At 45.7% G+C, this 19897-nt stretch overlaps 1 protein-coding gene across 2 annotated transcripts in view; it reads left to right on the top strand.

Annotated features, from left to right (window-relative positions):
• DRD2 (dopamine receptor D2) overlaps positions 1-19897 on the top strand; it is a 41445-nt gene that overhangs the window by 17295 nt on the left and 4253 nt on the right. Inside the window, exons 2-7 of one of the 2 annotated variants that reach the window (XM_087939243.1) lie at positions 14857-15157; positions 16556-16665; positions 16857-16993; positions 17914-18110; positions 18515-18601; positions 19459-19789. In XM_087939243.1, coding sequence (XP_087795369.1) covers positions 14885-15157; positions 16556-16665; positions 16857-16993; positions 17914-18110; positions 18515-18601; positions 19459-19789 — 1135 coding nt within the window. In that variant the 5' untranslated portion in view covers positions 14857-14884. Of the gene's footprint in view, positions 1-14853; positions 15158-16555; positions 16666-16856; positions 16994-17913; positions 18111-18514; positions 18602-19458; positions 19790-19897 lie in introns of both variants that reach the window. The other variant, XM_087939244.1, reaches the window with a different exon arrangement.

Raw genomic sequence — 19897 nt, 5'->3', positions numbered from 1 at the left:
CATAATTTCAGAACTCAATGTAGACTTTATTACACAAATGGATGCGCACACCAGATGCTGGCGCCTTGCTCCCATTTCATGGCCATTATGTTTGAATTGGTGTTGGCACCACTGTGACAATTATGGAATGAGAGTTTTCGGATGTTAGGGTTGTGTGGAAATGTATATATTGTCCTTAAGGTGAAATTGCAGCCTTTTCTGCTTCAAATATAGCAATAGCACTTAGACTTATACACCGCTTTATAGTGCTTTACAGCCCTTTCTAAGCGGTCTTAGAGAGTCAGCATATTGCTCCCAGCAATCTGGGTCTTCATTTTACCCACCTTGGAAGGATGGATGGCTGAGTCAACCTGGAGCCTGGTGGGATTTGAACTGCCAAATTGCAGGCAGCTGATAGTCAGCAGAAGTAGCCTGCAGTACAGCACTCTAACCACTGCACCACTGAGGCTCCAATACACGGTGTTGAATGTGTAGGTCAAAGATGCTGAGTAGGCAAGTCTTTGGATGTTGGTCAGTGGAAGCTGTCAGAAATCCCCATCATTAGCCAGGTTGGTTAGGAAGGGACATGGATTCCCACTTGTGGCCAGGGTTAACATCATACGTCAACTTATTCAGAGACTTTGGGTCGGCTGGCAGAGATTACCGTGTCTTCTTATGGATTCATGGCACATCATCTAATTCATTAAAACATCTTCCATGTCTACTCAAAATGGATGGCAGGAGAGCGTAAGAATCATCTGGTCGTGCAATTAGAATAGACTGATTGGTTTCTCCAATGATTCCTTAACGGGCTGCATAGCTAGACTTGATGGAAATCTTAGATTTTATGTAGATTCTATACGTTTCCAAATTACAGAAAGTGCCAGAAGGACTGGATCGAGCTATTCTCCAAAGCCCCTGAAGGCAGGACAAGAAGCAACAGATGGAAACTAATCAAGGAGAGAAGCAACCTAGAACTCAGGAGAAATTTCACGACAATGAGAACAATTAATCAACGGGAAAACTTGCCTTCAGAAGTTGTGGTGCTCCATCAATGGAGGCTTTTAAGAAGAGATTGGGGAGCTATTAATCTGTAATGGTATACAGGTATCCTGCATCGGCAAGGGGTTGGAACAGATGACCTCCAGGGTCTCTTCCAACTCTATTATCCCGTTACCTTTGTGTTATGTGTTAGAAGTGTATAGGAACCAATTCTTCAAAGAGCAGGCCTGGCCCATCTCTCCTTCAAGGGAAGTCCATTGCTGAAATACCCCTTGGGAAAGCTAGCAGGGCACTGCAGCTCAACTGCTTTTATCATCCTTCAGAGGGGTGAATTATGCTACAAGATTGGCGGCTGGGGAGATGGTTGTTAGGATACAGCCAGCCCATGAATCTTAATTGCACTTCCTTGTCCTAATGAAGTAAACAGAGAGAAGGATGAGCCAAGTTTATTCAGAACTCACCAAGATGTCACTTTCCTAGAAATCTCAGCAGATACAAACCAGGGAGGTCCACCTCTTTCAGCCTGGGCAGGAATGAGAAGAGAGTTCTCAAGGTATGAGAATAGTTTTGAAGATGAATCTGGAATTACAGGTGGGAGGCGGGGATATCCGCAATCCCATGATATTGGGGGTATGGCAATAGTTCTAAGCATGAGGAACAACCATTAATCACTTTTTAAAGTGCTGTTGTAACTTTGTACCATCGCTAAACAAATGGTTGTGAATTGAGAACTTTTTGTAGAATAATTTTCAGAAGAGCATAATTATTTGTACCTAAGGGAATATATTGATAGTCTTCAGTTGCAAGAAAGAAAGGAAAACTGCTGTTTTATCCTTTCCTCAACACAGAACCTCTTGAAATCTGGACTACAATCCCTGGAATTCCCAGTCAGGGTGGATGGATATTCAGAGTCCTGGAATGTCAGCGTTACAATTTTCAGTTGAAATGAGAGAATCTTTTGAAGCCCTTGGATTTTTGAAGGATTTGGACAAAAAATTTAAACAGGACTCCGTTCTGAAATCTTGATGATTTGTGTGGCTTTGAAAATGTGGTACAACTTCTCTTCTCTTCACAAACTTTTATTGCTGTTCAGTAAATTAAAAAACAACAAGCCATCACTCTTCCTTTGATAGTCCAAAACACAATATTTTGTGAGGGAAATGTTGCATCAGATGAAAGACCTCATGCTGGCTGGGGAATTCTGGGAGTTGAAGTCCACATGTCTTCAAGTCACCAAGGTTGAGAGACCCTGCTCTGGTGAGATGCCCTCCTAGTTGGTTTCTGGGCAATAGATGAGGGCTTGTGCTTGGCAGAGATGGGGGCTGCCCTCCTGTCCTTGAATCCATGCAAATTCTTGGACGAGGTCTGAAAAAGGAAGAAGTTGGTATATTAAAAGGCACCCTCCTTCCTGTCACCTAACGGGGATGGCTTAGCTTGCTGATAGGATATTCCTTCAGTGGTTTGGATGATCCCTGGATGTTCACGTCTGGCCTGTTTTGGCTACTGAATCCAAAGTAGCCAAATGCTGAGTCTCCTTAGCTCATCCTTCCTTTCTGACCGAGGAAGATTTGTTCAGTAGCAGTGCTGCGATTCAAAAAAAATTACTACTGGTTCTGTGGGCGTGGCTTGGTGGACGTGGCAGGGGAAGGATACTGCAAAATCCCCCTTCCCTCCCCACCCCACTAACCTGCTTTCCAGCTCCATTCTCCTGTGCAGGGCAACCAAAGGAGACCCAGCCGATCAGCTGGGACTCAATGGGAGGCAGAGAAGAGATGGGGTTGGCGAGGCCAGTCAGAGGTGGGATTGGCCGGTTCTCCAAACTACTCAAAATTTCCGCTACCGGTGGTTCTCCAGAACTGGTCAGAACCTGCTGAAGACCATCTCTGTTCTGTAGGCACCTAGAGTTTGACATGAGTTCAAGCTCTCCACTCAGTCTGAAAATTGCCCACTAAGCTTATTTCTCTTCTAGTTTTCTTGTACTTTTGGGAACGTGGTGGGTTGGGGTCTGGAGAATTCTTTCTGATGCCATTTGGAAGGTTTCTCATCCCCAAACAGTACAGACCAAGCCAGCAGGGCCTTGAGTGGACCAACACTTACATATACAATGTTTTCCCAATCATTTCCTGTAACCTTTCAGTGCTTCACTTCAAGAAAGTGTGAACTTGTATTATGAAACAAGACCTCCTTGGTTGCAAATGATTGCAATTATCCAGCAATGAACCGCTGGAGCTGGCTAAATATTGTGGCATTCGTTAAACTGAGCTACGTAAAATGTTCCTAAGCATTGCGTCTTTCTCAGAAGCTAGCAATAAAAATCTTCCTTACTTTTTACTGGGGGTAGCTGTGCTGCTCAGCTTCTTTGAGGCGGGGGCACTGTGTATTGCATCCTAAACCAATGAGAAAAAGAGCAGTTTTAAGCAGTGGTGGGATTCAAAAATTTTTTACTACCGGTTCTGTGGTTGTGGCTTGGTGGGCATGGCAGGGGAAGGATATTGTAAAATCCCCATTTCCACCCCCACCCCACTAACCTGCTTTCCAGCTCCGTTCTCCTGTGCAGGACCACCAAAGAAGACCCAGCCGATCAGCTGGGACTCAATGGGAGGCAGAGAAGAGATGGGGTTGGCGGGGCCAGTCAGAGGTGGGATTTGTTGGTTCTCCAAACTACTCAAAACTTCCGCTACTGGTTCTCCAGAACTGGTAAGAACTGGCTGAATCCCACCTCAGGTTTTAAGGAAAAGGAGCTGGATAACTTTTGCAGAGCTAGCTGGTCCCAAAGAAGGCACCCCCAAATTGTTGGGAATGTCAAGGTTTTTTTCCTCCTGTTTCAAGTGACAGTAACATCTCCTTGCTTGATTGACTGATTGCAAAGCTGCCTGTCAGAAGACTTGAGGAGACAAACCGTGCACTGTAACAATAAAAGAAGAACCAAATAGCAAACAACCATCAGGGGATTATAAAAATGAAAAACAGTCATAATGTTCTCTTTTTGCCTGATTAAAGAGAGGCACCTTTAAGTTCTCTTTGATGTGAGAAATGCAACTTCTTGGATCAGCACACCCAGCATTGTTAAATGGTTTTGCTTCAAGGGCAATTAGATTGGATTTCTCAACTGATAAAGCTTTCTGAATTAAATTGGAATGTTGATTCAGACAATCCGATGGAAGGCCTCCCCATTAATTCCAGAGGCTTCTTTGCATGCACAGAAATGACTTTTTCTTGCCGATTCAGAGATTCAAATGGAAGGACTTATTTATTTGGTTTGTCAATCACTTATAAGGTAATAGATATAAGTATAAACATGAGTCAGAATGCAGGAAATAGGTACAAATAAATGGGGACAACAGAAGCACATCTCCCCACCACACCATAAGTTGTGTCCAATTGAACCCTTTCTTTGAGCATGGAAAGGCATCTACACTTCTTAGTTTAACTGAGTCAAAGCCAGAGCCTTCCTTTCTAGAGAACCAAAGCTTTATATTTTGTTGGCCATGACTGTAGATATTTCCCAGGCAGGGTCCTTCTCCGTCATAGGTCTATGTAGACAGAATATGTACCAGGGATACCCAGCCAGCCAGCCAGCCAGCCCCAAATTTAAATGTAGCACCCTTCTAAAAGTTGTCCCTGAATAGCCACATTTCTGATTTCTGCTTCTCAGCCATTTTTTCCCCCTGTGGTGGGAAGAAGAAACAGTCATACTTTGCAGAGAAATCTTATTAATCATTTTAATGCAAAAAAACCCCTCCCAAACCCCACCCTAGTCAGCCACTGATCTATTCCCCCGTCTCAAAAAAAGGCAAAGCCCACCTTTGCTGTTGGCATGCAAAGAGCAGAGTTACTCCTATTTCGGTCAGGAAGTTCTGAGAAGTAGGTGGAGACCAGGCGGGCAGCTACCCCATCAGCCTCTCCTCCCCAGTCCTGGTTCTCTTCCTTGGTGGCATAAAATTTGTTACTTAGAAGGAGAGGCAGGGGAGACCGCAGGTGTTTTGTGGCTGTTGCACCACACCAGGGTTTAATCCAAGATGCGGCCACCATTTTGGCTGTTTCAAATGCACAGACACAGATAGACACACAGCTATCGTGTTGCTACTTAAAGAGAGGGAGGGAGTGTTGGAAGAAGAAAAAACCCAGGTCCTGTTCCAAGCCGGGAATAAAATGGAGGCTGATTGGAAAGAAATGTTGGTTTATTGATGAAGCAGAATGACCAACAGCATGTGATTCTGGGACAGCTGACAAAATGGAGTTGAGAATAGAGTGGGGTTTTATACCTTTTGGATCCCTAAAGGGTCATGTAGGGGTCATGGTTGGCTCTATAGGCAAAAGGGGAAATGTAAATCCTGGGTGTTTATCTGAGTTAATCTTGTTGACCTTTGACTTGTTGCTTATCTGGAGTATCTGTCTGACCCAGCCTTTCTGAATGGATTACCAAATCTGCATTTCTCAGAGCTGGCTGCCTCAGTGTCTTCTTGGGGCAGGGAGGCTGGTGCTGGAATCTGCCTCCCTTAAGATTTTCCCTCCATTTCTCCTATAGGGGAAATATTCTATCCTGCCTTTTTTAATATTCCCCCAAATATTTCATTCTCTAGGAGGGCGGGTGGATGCCGACTTTCTACAGGAGGGAGAGGCAAGAGGGTGTGCAGGGGGTGTCAAAAAACATCAAAATGTTTCTATGTCTGTTGCAGTGCAGAGCGGTTGGATCACATGGTCGGGGCCCTAATCTTGACTTTTTGATTCTCCAGAACTGGTCAGGACCGGCTGAAGACCACCACTGACCAAATGCCCCATGGAAATCTCTGGGGAGGGAGAATCTGACTCCGCCCTTGAAGCACCCGCTCTTCCAACATGGTCTGCACAAATATCCCCTTCTCCCAAGAGGCCTCCTCCCCATACCCGCCCTCTGTCTCCTGGAGGCATGAAATAGCCTAGCAGCTTTTGTAACTCAAACACACTGGCCATGTGAGAAAGGCGAGAACCCAGTTGGTATTTAAGGGCAATCTTGCCTTATTTAAGCACCCAGAGTGTCTAAATGTCAGCGCCGACTGGTCTGCCTTTGGTCCGATCAAATAAAAAGGGGCTTTGAGTCCAACAGCTTAAGTTAAGAAGCTGCATCTCATAACCTTTTCTCTTCCACTAATTCCTCTCTGATTCAGAGGGGGTGGGGGGGAAGGCAAAGGAAGGCGGGCAGCAGACCAAGTCAGGATGCAGCCTCCAAATTCTACCCACTTCCCAGTTCCTGCATTGGCCGATAGCCTTCTCCAAAGGAATTTTTTTGAGGTTGCAAATACTGTATCGGGGTATGCATCCTGTTTCAAGTAGAAGTGGACCGTGTTTGTTTTCCCCAAAATACAACCTACCCTGAAAGTAAGTCCTAGCTTGACTTTTAACATGTGTGCCCAATATAAGCCCTACCCTCCAAAATAAGCCCTAATGAAGATTCCTCCCACTCCAGAGTGCATGGGTTAAAAATTAAGCTAGGGTAGGGATGTGGGGGGTACTACTTGCCCTACTGCTTACCTTTGGACAGGTGTAGCCAGGCCTTGCACCCCCCGACACCTGCCTTGCCAGCCCATTTCTTCTGCAGACGGCATGGCTGGCAAGGCTTTCCTGAAGGCCTCTGTAGCTAATAACAAAGCTCTGGATCGATCCAGAGCCTCCGATCTCGGCCGACTCTTCCATGCACAAGCTGGGAGGAAGAAGGCATCTCTTGAGACCTGCTTGATTCCCAGTGTTGCAGGACTGCCTTTCTTGAAAACCCATCTCCCCGCCCTCATCTTGGCCCCGAGAGGCTCCCTTAGTAATTGATTTGGATGTATCTTGGTGCCAGAAAGCAGAGAAACCCTGCTGTTTAGCTAATCAGGCATATCAGTTATGCCTCAGCAGGAACTGCTGTGAGAAGCAACTCCCTTTTTCTCTTCTCCTCTCAGCCTCCTCTCTGTTGCATCTGAGAAAAATCCCTGTTGGAGGGGCAAAGACCCTGAAATGCATCGCTTAGATCCGGCCTTCTCTTCCAGTCACTTCCCCTCTCGGAAGGATTCAGACAAACAGGATTAGGCTCCAAGAAAGTTGACAATGAAAAGGATCGGGAGACGGATGAAAGACTCCCTGGAGGAAGAGTAAGCTTTGGGAAAAGTGGGTGGTTGCGCTTTTCAGTGATTTGAAAGTAGAAACCAAGTTCTGTTTTCCAGATGTCTCAAGTGCCCCAAAGAATGGTTATAGGAAAGCAGCAGGTTCCTTTGCTGGCTGGGGAATTCTGGGAGTTGAAGTCCATGAGCCTTAAAATGGCCTCCTCGCGTTTCCTGCTCCCCATCCACAGCAATCCAGCTTTTGGCCCCTGCACAGTGAAAATCAGCAGCCGAAGCTGACCAGGGCTGGGGGTGGAGAACAGCATCAACCAGCTGTAGCAACAAGATGGCCTGAGGGTGTTTGGCCAACTTACCACAGCTGGAGGAGCAGGAAAGGAAAGCACACACACACACACACACACACACACACACACACACAGAGAGAGAGAGAGAGAGAGAGAGAGAGAGAGAGAGAGAGAGAGAGAGAGAGAGTACATTTCTTGCTTTTCCTGTAGAGGGGTGAAGTTTTCATATCCAAAAACACAGGTATGAAGCCACAGTTGTGGTCTGGGATAAGAGGGGTGAAGAATATCAACCATGAAACTCTCCGAGCGTCAGGGCCTGCCCAGGACATGGGGGATGGGTAGAGTTGAATCAGTTGATGGCAGAATAACAGGGAAGAGAAAGAAGACGATAGAGGAATCGGTTTAGGAGTTTGGGCTGCTCATCCTTGCTTAACCCCGACTATCCTTGATGGAGAGTTACTTTTAGTCTTCCTCACTCAAGCGGCAATAAGTCCCGTGTCAAAGACAGAGAGTTCTCTTGTTGGTCTCTAGGATTATGGAACTTTTCAGCACGGTTCCTCTAATATTGGCCCTTTGCAGCTGGGGTGAGTTTGTGCTCCAACCATAAATGGATCCCAAGGCAAGAATTGGAAATGAGAATCAATATTGAAAGTGTCAACAACATGGCAAAGTTCAAACTCAGCCTTTCAGTCCAGGGTAGCTTCCCACCTGCCTGCTCTTTCTCCATTGATTAATTTCTACCCATCCTTTCTCCCAATTTTCCAGTCTCCTTGGCAACCATTGCTGGGGGTTGAGGGAGGAAATGAAGATTATCTGAACTTTCCTTTCCCATGTCCCTCGTCCTGGTGGATTTTCCTGCAGCAGCCTCCAGATTTTTGGAGCTTGTTCAAGAGACCCTGAAACACACCAGGTTACAGAGCCCCAAAATATCCCAGCGGAGATTTTATTTATTTTATTTGTTTGTCAAATATGTACAAGATAACAAGTATAGGTAGGAACATAAACAAGAACAAAGGAAGTAAATACAAATAGGGACAGTAGGACAGGGACAGTAAGCACGGTCGTGCGCTTATTCATGCCCCATTTAAGAACCTCTTAGGAATGGGGTGAGGTCCACAGTAGACAGTTTGAGGTGGAACCTATGAGGGGTTGAGGCTATAACAACAAAGTTGGGTAGGGCGTTGACCACTCTGTTGCTGAGGTCGCATTTTTTGCAATCGACTTTGGAGCAGGTTTACCTCGAGTTTGTATTGGTTGTTTGCCCATGTATTATTGTGATTGAGGCTGAAGAAGTTGTTGATAAGTAAGACGTTGTAGCAGACAATTTTGTGTACTATGCTTAGATCGGATGGCAGGCGGCGCCATTCCAGATTGTCCAAGCTATCTCTGCTTGGCCAAAGCAAAACCATTGCTGTCAAAACTCCTTTTTCCAAACTATAACTTTGCCAGCCAACAGCCAGGGCACAAACTCAAAATCATCTATTGGATCCTTTCCAATATTTTGGCAAGATTCTTCAACCATGGCTGGTCTTAATTTCCAAGACTGCCAAGATTTCTTGTTAGAAGGCAGGAAGTCCCAATTACAGGCATATGTTCCTTTCAAAAGCCTGTCTCAAAGTAATTCTTTTCATCCCCTTTGATTCTTAACTCGAGCAGGAAGAGATCAACCACAGCTCTATCTGTGCTTTTGCAGGATTAAATACATTCTACTTGTTCCTGTTTTGCTGAAGTTGGAGGAAAATGCTAAAAGGTACACCATGTTCTAAATTATTCAGAATTCTGTCCCCAAGACTTTTGGTAATACTTTCCTCCTGATGTTTGCAACAATTCTTTCTTTATTCTGTCATGTTATTTCTTGACTATTTGATTTATTCACAGACATTTCTGTCCTGTTCCATTCCCGATGGGTTAGAAGAGCATGCGCTGGGGGGGAAAGAGAGAAGAAGATTAAAAATAACAACACTAGCAGGAAGCTTTAGAATAACATTGGCCCTTGAAGTGTTTTAAAAACTTCTGTTTTTAAAAAAAATGAGATAAAATCATATCTGGAAGCTTGCATGTGCTACCCATGTAAAAAAGGTGTGGTGTTAGTAATGTTGATCGTAGACATTGCTTTGAACTTTTTAATCCTTTGCTGACCAACCTGTTGGATTATTAGCAATAGCAATAGCCTTTAGACTTATATACCGCTTCACAGTGCTTTCAACAGCCCTCTCTAAGCAGTCGACAGAGTCAGCCTCTTGTCCCCAACAATCTGAGTCCCCACTTTACCTACCTCGGAAGGACGAAAGGCTGAGCTGACCTTGAGCCAGTTAGGATTGAACTCCTGGCAGTGGGCAGAGTTAGCCTGCAATAGTGTTTTCTAACTATGGACAGAAGGAAGGAAGGAAGGAAGGAAGGAAGGAAGGAAGGAAGGAAGGAAGGAAGGAAGGAAGGAAGGAAGGAAGGAAGGAAGGAAGGAAGGAAGGAAGGAAGGACATAGCACTTAGACTTACATACCACTTTACAGTGCTTTACAGCCCCTAAACAATCTGGGTCCTCATTTCACCCACCTCAGAAAGACGGAAGGCTGAGTCAACCTTGAGCCTGGTGAGATTTGAACTGCCAAATTGCAGGTAACCGGCAGTCAGCAGAAACAGCCTGCAGTACTGCACTCTAACCACTGGCTCTTAACGATACATACAGACCATCTGGTGGTTTAGGAGAGGCAACAGGTTTCCCTCAACCTCCTACCAGTTTGCATTTCTACTACCAACAGAGTAGCCATTGCTCTCTCCTTGTCCTGTTGTTATTCTCAAGTGAGGACATGTCAGAATTGCTCACAAAGTCGACTTTCAGTTTAAAGCCAACAACCCCATGGCAGTTTTCTGTCACTGAGACAAAGTTTTACAAGTACTGGAAATTGGCCCATATTTTTACAGTTGCTAGTCAACACTGAAACAATAATTTTTCTCCCTGTTGGATGAAGGAGGCTTTTTTTTCCCTATTGGCTTGTTGGCAGGACAGAGATCCTAAACAGCTGTTGCCTGTCAAATGTTTGTGATCTGTGCATCTAAACTCTGATCAATGAATTCGTCCTCCCGTTGGGACTGGAGGTGTTGTACATTCCCACAAATGAAGCTCAACTCGTGGTGGCTCCATGCTCCAATTGGACCATCCATGTCAGTGGTGGGATTCAAAAATTTTTACTACCGGTTCTGTGGGCGTGGCTTGGTGGGCATCGTGTGGCTTGGTGGGCGTGGCAGGGGCAGGATACCGTAAAACAAGGGTCTTCAAACTTGGCAAGTTTAAGACTTGTGGAACTCCCAGAATTCCTGAGCTAACATGCCAGGAGGAGGAATTCTGGGAGTTGAAGTCCACAAGTCTTCAAGCTGTTTGAAGACCCTTGCTGCAAAATCCCCCTCCCCTCCCCACCCCACTAACCTGCTTTCCAGCTCTGTTCTCCTGTGAAGGGCAACCAAAGGAGACCCAGCCGATCAGCTGGGACTCAGGCAACAGAGAATAGATGGGGTTGGCAGGGCTAGTCAGAGCATTTGCTGGTTCTCCAAACTACTCAAAATTTCTGCTAACGGTTCTCTAGAACCGGTCAGAACCGGCTGAATACCACCTCTGATCCATATAGCTTTCACAACAGCTGTAGAGAGCAGCAGTTAAAGTTTGAAGGGACTTGAGAGAAGGTTAACTTACCCACAAAAGAAAATGTCTGTAGTTCAATGTTGAACTGTGGGATCCTTGATGCTCTCTAATCTTGTTCGTTTGTTTGTAGACGTTTCATTACCCAACCAGGTAACATCATCAGTGCTAGGTAGTTAAGTTATCTGCCTCCAGTTTTAGTGGCTTCCCACAGGCAGCTCAGTTCTTTAGGAGGACAGACTACAGATCATAAACTTCATGAAAACTGTCCCGCCCGCCAAATTCACCCCTCCCAATGTTAAGATGTTCTAGACTTCTTTTTATATCTTCCATCTTATGACAACCTTCTCTATTCCCGACATCTTGTCAGCACACATCTTTTTAAAGTATCCTTTTGTTTTTTATTCTCTTTGCATTGCAAAATAGTCCTTTATTATTGTAAATTGCTTAGGTATTGTTGGGGAGGAGAAGTACTATGCAAACACTTCCATCAATTTAATGAGGAAATAATAACCATTTTATCTCCCGCAGTTGAGACGTTTGATCCACCATTTCTTACTGACGGAGCCATTTCTTTAAAGAGGGGAGCTCCTTGTACATTTGTAGGAGCTCAAGGGTGAAGTGCTTAGTGTAACTTCAAGAAGCACAAAAATTACATCCAACTGTTATCTGGCTATCCGATCCTTTGTTTCACGCCCTGCCTGACTCTTCATATGCCAGCTCCCTTGACAGTTATGAGATGCAATTAGATTGCTGAGGAGATGCGAAAAGCAGCACCATTTATTAATTCAAGAGAAAGTTGAGAGTCGTCTGGGTAAGAGGAAGATTTCAAAGGAAGGTTGGTCATGCAGCGATCCGTCTATTATTTCTGCAATATTTTGAAAGACCAGCCGAAGAAGGGAATGCGGCCGCAGACCTCTTGGATGAGGGAAGGGACACTGAGACAGGCTTTATCTAATGGGACTCCCCCCACCCACCCACCCGAGTCCTGGCATTGGTTCAACCTGGGGAAAGATCGAGCAATGCTGGGTCCAAGTTGCTTTCCTTCAGGGAAGATCTAATCCCATTTGGAGCAAAATGAACAGGGATGGCCTTTCCAATCTGATCAATCTGCGTGGAATTTCTCTGCGCCATGGCAGGTATTTTCTACGAATCTGCCCAAAGTCACTCCAGAAGCTTTCATGGCTACCAGAGGGAGGGAGGGATACAATGGGGGTCTTCCCCTCCAAAACTTTGACCACTGCACCATATTGCCTGTCAAAACTTCTTCTAAGTTTTAACCCAACAACCTTTTTCATAGTATGGGAAGATCTTAATTGCTACGCCTTTATAACACAATGGGTATTTTTATTCTTTTAATCATTTCTTTCTTCTTCTTTTTTTAATTAGCCCCATACTAGTAAAGTACTGTATGCATTGCTTTTAAAAAAAAAACACTGTACCAAACGGAGTTGATGGTTAGTGCTTCTCTGTTCTCAAATTGATGTCTGCCCAAAGACTAATGGGTTTAATGGACTGGGGTGTAGAAAAATAAACAGACTTTGTGATCCTACTCCAAAGCAGCTCCTCACCCATCAACTGAAGCTGTAGAATTGCAAATAACAAAATGTATTCCTCTCCCCTCGGTGACGTCTTATAATTATGTGAAGGCGTTGAGTGTCATAGCGTCAACCTTTGGAAAACAATTTTGTTTAATGACTAGTGCTTAATTAGTGCTTGAACTCATCAAAAGCTAACTAGAGATCAAGACAGCATCAAACTTGGGTGGCAACATCTGTTGGCTATTATGTCAACTTCTCAAACTATCAGGGAGAGGATCTGCTGGCAGACTTTTCCGAACAGAAAGAAAACTTAAAAAAAAAAAAGATTTAATACTTCTTTCCTTCTGACAAGACATACCAAAAGGATTGGAGCATTTATTCATTAAATGCAAAAGTGTTCCCTAAATTCCAGGTGTGTGCATATACAACGATCTAAACTTGCAAAGAAGTCATTCCAAAGGTGCTTTTTCGGGAGGCAGCTGGACTTCCTTGTTTTTTCTGTGAGGACGTTTCGCTTCTCATCCAAGAAGCTTCTTCAGCTCTTGATAGGATAGTGGGGAATGGAAGGATTTATACTCCTTGCAGACAGAACTGATCATTTGCATCCTTTTTAGAGAGTCACTGAGGCCACTTGGAGGTTTATCTGTGTCCTCAGGGTCACCTGAGTGGTGCAAATGGTTCCTGTAGTCTGCATTTTTTTCCTCTGGAAATCCATTCCTACTCCCACACCATTCAGAGGGGGTTCATCCTAAATTGTATAGCTAAAAGTTTTTGCTTTTGCAAAGAAGTATCAAGATTTAAAGGATTTTCTAGCTCACACCAACAGGAGTAGGAGTAATAGTAAGTAGTAATAATAGGTGTGCGTGTGTGTGTGTGGTGTGTGTGTGTGTGTGTGTCTGTCTCCTATGACTTCACTGGTCTAAACACTCAAAGAAAAGTCCTGAGGAACTGAAATTAATGAAAACTTACTCTCAGCTACTCACTAGTGATAAATTAATGCAATGCATTAAAACCATAATTCACAACTTGACAAAGGCTTAGTGACTGCTTTCACGCAGCTTGTATTAGGTCATGTGAACTGAGTCTGTCTAGTTATGTTGATGGTTTAGTGGCTTGTACACATCCAGAAAATGGATTCAGTAACTCGCTGCAGGGCTACATGAATGGAACAAATATATAAATACATGTAATAATGATTATTATTACGGGTGGTCGCGCAGTCAGCCAGATGTTCAGACTGGATTTGTCATTTTTATCCTCCTCCTGAGACCTTCCCAAGGACCCGAGGTAGTTAGACATTTTTATTCGATGGCATTAGAGATATTATTGCAGGATATCAGCTGTTCCAAGTCAAACTGCCTTTTGCAATTGACCGATGGGGATTTTGTCAATGCTGCTGATGTTCAAGTGGTGCTCCAGATGTTTGGGGATTATTATTTGGGTTTGTCGCACAATCAGCAGATGTACAGACAGGATTTGGCATTTTTTTAAATCCATCTATTAAGTCCTTCCCAAGGATTTGGAATAGGCAGATTTGATGGTGTTACAGATACTGTCGCAGGATGTAAGCAATCCAAATAGTCATGTACAATAATTGCACTCTGGAACCTTTGTGCCCCAAGAAAGGGGGAGGCTGTGTTGGGTCATGAATAGAGACCTGCCCAGTTTTAGCAGATTAACAGAATTGGAAGGGACCCAATAGGTCATCTAGTCCAAACCTCCCACCCAAGCAGGAAACCCTACACAATGTCTGACAGATGGCAATCCAGTCTCTTCTTGAAAGCCTGCAGTGATGAAGCTCCCACAACTTCCTAAGGCAACGTCTGTTCCATGGGTTGATTGCTCTCACTGTTGGAAAATTTATCCTTATTTCCAGGTTGAATCTCTCCTTGATCAGTTTCCATCCATTATTCCTTGTCTGACCTTCAGGTGTTTTGGAGAATAGCTTGACCCCTTCCTCCTCTCTGTGGCAGCCCCTCAAAGATTGCTATCCTTGTCTCCCCTGGTCCTTCTCTTCCCTAGAATAGACAGGCCCGGTTCCTGCAACCATTGATCATATGTTTTAGCCTCCAGTTCCCTAATCATCCTGGTTGCTCTTCTCTGCACTTTTTCTAGAACCTCAACATCTTTTTTATAGTGTGGTGACCAAAACTGGATGCAGTACTCTAGGCGTGGTCTTACTAAGGCTTTATAGAGTGGTCTTAGTACCTCCCTTAATCTTGATTGTATCCCTCTATTAACGCAGTTTGGGATTGCATAGGCTTTTAGGCTGCCACTGCACACGGCTGGCTCATACTTACCCAAACACGCCCTGACTTACTCCTTCATCTCAAGCAGGTGTCCAAACTGAGGGTGCTTCTTCTCCATGGATTTCCCAAATATCTCCTGGTACAACGACAGCTATGAAAACAGGACTCTCAACGGCTCCAGCCTGGAGCAGAAGCCCACCCAGTACAACTACTATGCCATGCTGCTCACCCTCCTCATTTTTGTCATCGTCTTTGGCAACGTGCTGGTCTGCATGGCTGTGTCCAAGGAGAAAGCCCTGCAGACCACCACCAACTACCTGATCGTCAGCCTTGCTGTGGCTGACCTGCTGGTGGCTACGCTGGTGATGCCATGGGTGGTTTACATGGAGGTAAGGAGGCCACGATTGCAACTTCTGGAGGCAGAGGCCTGGCAGAGGCCCATTGTAGGCATTCCATGGAGGTTCCTTTGGCAGCAGGAAATTCCATAGAGAAAATGCGGGCAACCAAGAAAAATATAACGGTGATGTGAAATGTCTCTTGAAGGCTGTTGGTTAAATGTCAGGTCTGCACCCCTGGACGTTCTCTTCTTGGGAGAGGAAGACTAACTCCAGAGGTCAGGCTTCCTTCCAATGGAGCAAAGCCTCTGGTGAATCCAGGCAAACCACAGGACCTTTCGTGACAGGATTACATCATCTAATTTTGGGGGACTTCCCAATCTAGCAAGCAGGCTGGGATTTCCCTGGGACAGTAACCAGTCTTCGGAATGCGAACCTTATTCAGCTTCCAAGCCCAGGCAATGTTTCCTGGTGCCTCCACCAGCCAAGGCTAATAAAGCATCTGTACCCCAAGCCCACTCACAACTATTTCGCAGAGGATTGTGCACTTTCAGCCGTAGTTGTTTCTTGTCGGGAAAATGCATGCTTGGATGGCTGGGTTGCATTCATGAAGCATGGCGAACATGGATGTGGTTGCGTGATTAGGAATGCATCTGTGGGAGACACGCAGGGAGCGAAAACAACAGGTTCATTGCCATAAGCAATTCACATTCTGCTTTTCTGCATTTCAAAAGATGGGGTTTGCAAGCCATATTTGCAAGTCGGTTTTTATGAGAGCCTGAAGGTCTAAACAGGAATGGGATGGCTTCCTCCTCCTCCTCCTCCTCCTCCTCCTCCTCCTCCTCCTCCTCCTCCTCTTCTTCTTCTTCTTCTTCTTCTTCTTCTTCTTCTTCTTCTTCTTCTTCTTCTTCTTCTTCTTCTTCTTCTTCTCCTTCTTCTCCTCCTCCTCCTCCTCCTCCTCCTCCTCCTCCTCCTCCTCCTCCTCCTCCTCCTCCTCCTCTTCCTCCTCCTTTGATGCCTTATCTCCATGGCATGGCTGGTGAGGGGGGGATGGCCTCCCAGAGATGGCAAGGCTGATCAAAATCAAAGGCATCCCATGAACCAAAATGCCTCGGACTTTTCTCTGGGGACATGGGCAGAAGGCAGGCCAGTGGGAGGGTGCTTTGGGGGCGGAGTGAGGAGGTCCTGGTCCTTCACCACATTCATTTCCAGTGGCCATTATAGTTGCAGAGCAGAAACTCTTTCGTCCAGCCAATGCTGGTAAAATATTTACCTGATGCCGCTGGCAGGATGGCAGCCAAAGTCAGAATAAAAGATTCAGCAAAAGCGAATGAATCCCCCATTTTTGCACGGACACAGGCATGCACACCCACGCACACCTTTGATCCACGCTCAGCCTTTTTGAACTTTAGCCTGATGGGGCTCCTTTGTTGCTTTCTCTTCTCTTTCCAGGTGGTCGGCGAGTGGCGCTTCAGCCGCATCCACTGTGACATCTTTGTCACCCTGGATGTGATGATGTGCACAGCCAGCATTCTCAATCTCTGCGCCATCAGCATTGACAGGTGAGACATGCCCTCTGGGTTTGCCAGGCCAGGCCTCCAGCTTCCCTCACTTTTTTTTTTTTTTCCTCTCCTCATCCTTGCCAACTCTGGACCCACATCCCGGGAGAAAAGGGTCTCCTCTCTTGGTTGCTTTCAAGAGGTGGGACGGGCTCCCCATGCCCCCCCTGTTGTTGTCGTGTCCTTTCCCACAGGTACACTGCGGTGGCCATGCCCATGCTGTACAACACCCGCTACAGCTCCAAGCGCAGAGTCACTGGGATGATTGCCGTGGTGTGGGTCCTCTCCTTCGCCATCTCCTGCCCTCTGATGTTTGGGCTGAACAACACAGGTGTGCAAGAGGGCAAGATACTCTCTTGGGGTTGAATTCAAGCTCCCTTTAGGGGTTCCGGTCTCTGCCCTGAATATCGCATGCTTTTCTTACCGAACTGAGAGAAGAAATGCTGTAGGAAAGAAATGTGCCAAGAGGAAATCCCCAGAGCCAGGAAAAATCAAGACTCATTGCAAAGGTGGTCAATAGTTCTTCTGAGTCTTTTGGTCACACCGGGCTGTAATTGGCAAACTCCCGGGTGTCCCCTGCCAGGGCCCTTTTGCCACCACTCGCTCTAACCCTCTCAAGTTGAAAACGCAGCTTGTTCTAGTTGAAGATATTCTTATTCTGGGTTTACGTTTGATTGACATCACTGTAAATGATGGGGTGGGGGTGGGGAAGGGGCACTTTCACTTGTCCAGCCATGAAAGTGTTGGGAAACTGCCAGCCTGGCTGGAAGGAGGAGTCAAACGAGGATCTAGTTTGGAGTCCTTGCATAGCTGCGAGTGGCATAGGCTTGATATTCCCCCAAATGCATGAAGCCTTATCTGGGGGTTCCCGGGGGGAAGCAAGCAGCCTGGGGGGGTTCTTGTAATATAGGTAGTAGAGAATAAAGTTGCTGGTTTTAGTTCTGTTGCGGCCCTGGTGGCTTTTGCCACCCCTTAAAAAGCCTTGTTTGTGAGCCGGGGAAGCTTTTGCCCCCTCCTCCAATTCACCGTTGCTCTTTATTTAAATCTGAGTAAAAGCTGTAGCTGTTCCACAGTTCTCTCCCTCAAATGGAAACACCTCATTCATTCCTCGGAAAAAAAGGGTGAAGATGGGATTCCATTTCCAAAGGAACTCCTGTTGCCCTACTTGCACCCACAGCTCACCGGACACCCAGGCTGACTGTAGCTCCTAATGGCTGGGGCAACATTCCTGCCCTCTCTTGTGTCTTCCAGAGAAGAATGAGTGTATCATTGCCAACCCTGCCTTTGTTGTGTATTCTTCTATCGTCTCCTTCTACGTTCCTTTCATTGTCACCCTGCTGGTGTACGTGCAGATCTATATAGTGTTGCGGAAACGCAGAAAACGGGTCAACACCAAACGCATCGCCAGCCATGTGGGCCTGGACGCCGACACGCAGGCTCCATTGAAGGTAATCACAGCTGTCTCTTTCCAATATCCATCTTCTCGGCCCCAATCCTCCAGTTACGATTTCCACCCTAAGGGTTTCCTCACTCTTAGGGTCTCCTCCCAAATCAACGGTGTTTCGTGTGAAGGTGGCTGCAAGGAGATGTTTCTCCAGGGCACAGAACAGGCAGCGGCCACGCATGGAAATGTTGGCTTCAGAATTAAGTAGGGTACTTTGCCAGATTGATTAACTGTCTTATCTGTAGCATTGTTTCTCCTTGTGGGGAAAATTCTTCCCTGTTCCTTGCCTTCTTTCCTGATCTCCAGATCTTCGTCCTTGGTTCTACTTGGGATAATTGCTGTCTTATGCCAACCATCCCTCTCTTCTTTCTTTCTTCCTCTCTCTTTCTCTTTCCTCTTCTTCTTCAGGAGAAATGCACTCATCCAGGAGATGTCAGGCTCTGCACGCTCGTTGTGAAGAGCAATGGGAGCTTCCCTGCTCATAAGGGCAAAGTGGTGAGTGTCCATGCCAAGCACCCCAAGTCTACACAGATGCTGCATAAAATGTTGGCTTTGAATGGATATGCCCCAACCACAAAATAGGAGCTGGTGGCATATCCATTGGTATACAAAACTGTAACAAGCCTTCAACGTCTAGCAGGACTTTGTGCTCTACCCATGACAAACCTCAGTTCCTTCCCACAACAATCATGGGTGATTTCCCCTGTGTCCCCCAAAATATGTTTGCCTTTCTGGAGCCTAATATAGAAAAGAAGATACTTTAATCTTTCTCCCCGCTGTGTCCTTTGATGGCTTTCTTTCATTCTTACAGAGACCCCATAGAATGACCCCATGGAGTTTACTCCAAACTACCCTCAGACTATTATGTTGCCTTCAGTCTCCTTTTCTGCCTCAGCGCAGAGGAAACTGACTTCTTTAAAAGTTTTTCTATTTGGGTCCCCCAAAACACCAGGAGGAAAAACCAGAGACGTTGGTTCCAGGTTGTTCAAAAGTTTTCCATTTCTGCTGTTAATATTTGTAATTCCAGAAGTCACAGACCCTCACTGATGTCACTGAGGACAACTTCCAACAGGGTTTGACCCTGGTTTATTTATTTCTGAACAGGAGTCACCCTTGTGACTAGCATGCTCTCAACAGGTCCATTGAATTGGCCCTGTTTTGCTGCTACATTTCCACCATTTTTCCTTTCTATTAGTCATGTTCTACTTGGCACCTTGGTAAAAGAAATTTGCATTCATTGGCTTCACTGAAGAAGATTTTCTTCTTCGTATTTTTCTTGTCCTTGTCTCGGTATTTATTTAATGTTGTTTGGTGTTTGATTATACAGCCCAATGTTTCTGATCACTATGCAGGAGGCCATGGATGACATGGGGGAGATGGAGATGGCCACCAGTACCAGCCCACCAAAGAACAACGTTCAGCCACCTCTGCCAAGTGACATGGAACCAGCTGAGCCAGCTGCTTCCACCCCCTGTGCCAACTTAACTCCACCGTCCCCTGAAAACAGCCCCCTTGACATGCAGAAGAATGGGCATACCATAGACAATTCCAAAACAGCCAAGGTCTTTGAGATTCAGACGATGCCCAATGGCAAAACCAGGACTTCCCTCAAAACTATGAGCAGAAGGAAATTTTCACAACAGAAGGAAAAGAAGGCCACTCAAATGCTTGCCATTGTGCTTGGTAAGAGCTTGATCCAACCTCCCTTGTGGAAGCTACAGCTTCAGCATTTCACTGGATTTATAGAATGGAAAATTAGAAATCTGAGGCAGGGAGGGGGAAGTGTTTCTC

The sequence above is a fragment of the Pseudonaja textilis genome, chromosome 9, assembly GCF_049901715.1.
Source record: "Pseudonaja textilis isolate UNSWEBS1 chromosome 9, rPseTex1.2, whole genome shotgun sequence".
NCBI classification, from domain to species: domain Eukaryota; kingdom Metazoa; phylum Chordata; class Lepidosauria; order Squamata; family Elapidae; genus Pseudonaja; species Pseudonaja textilis.
Note: the sequence above shows the minus strand (reverse complement) of the source record. Positions and strands in the feature narration are given on the sequence as shown.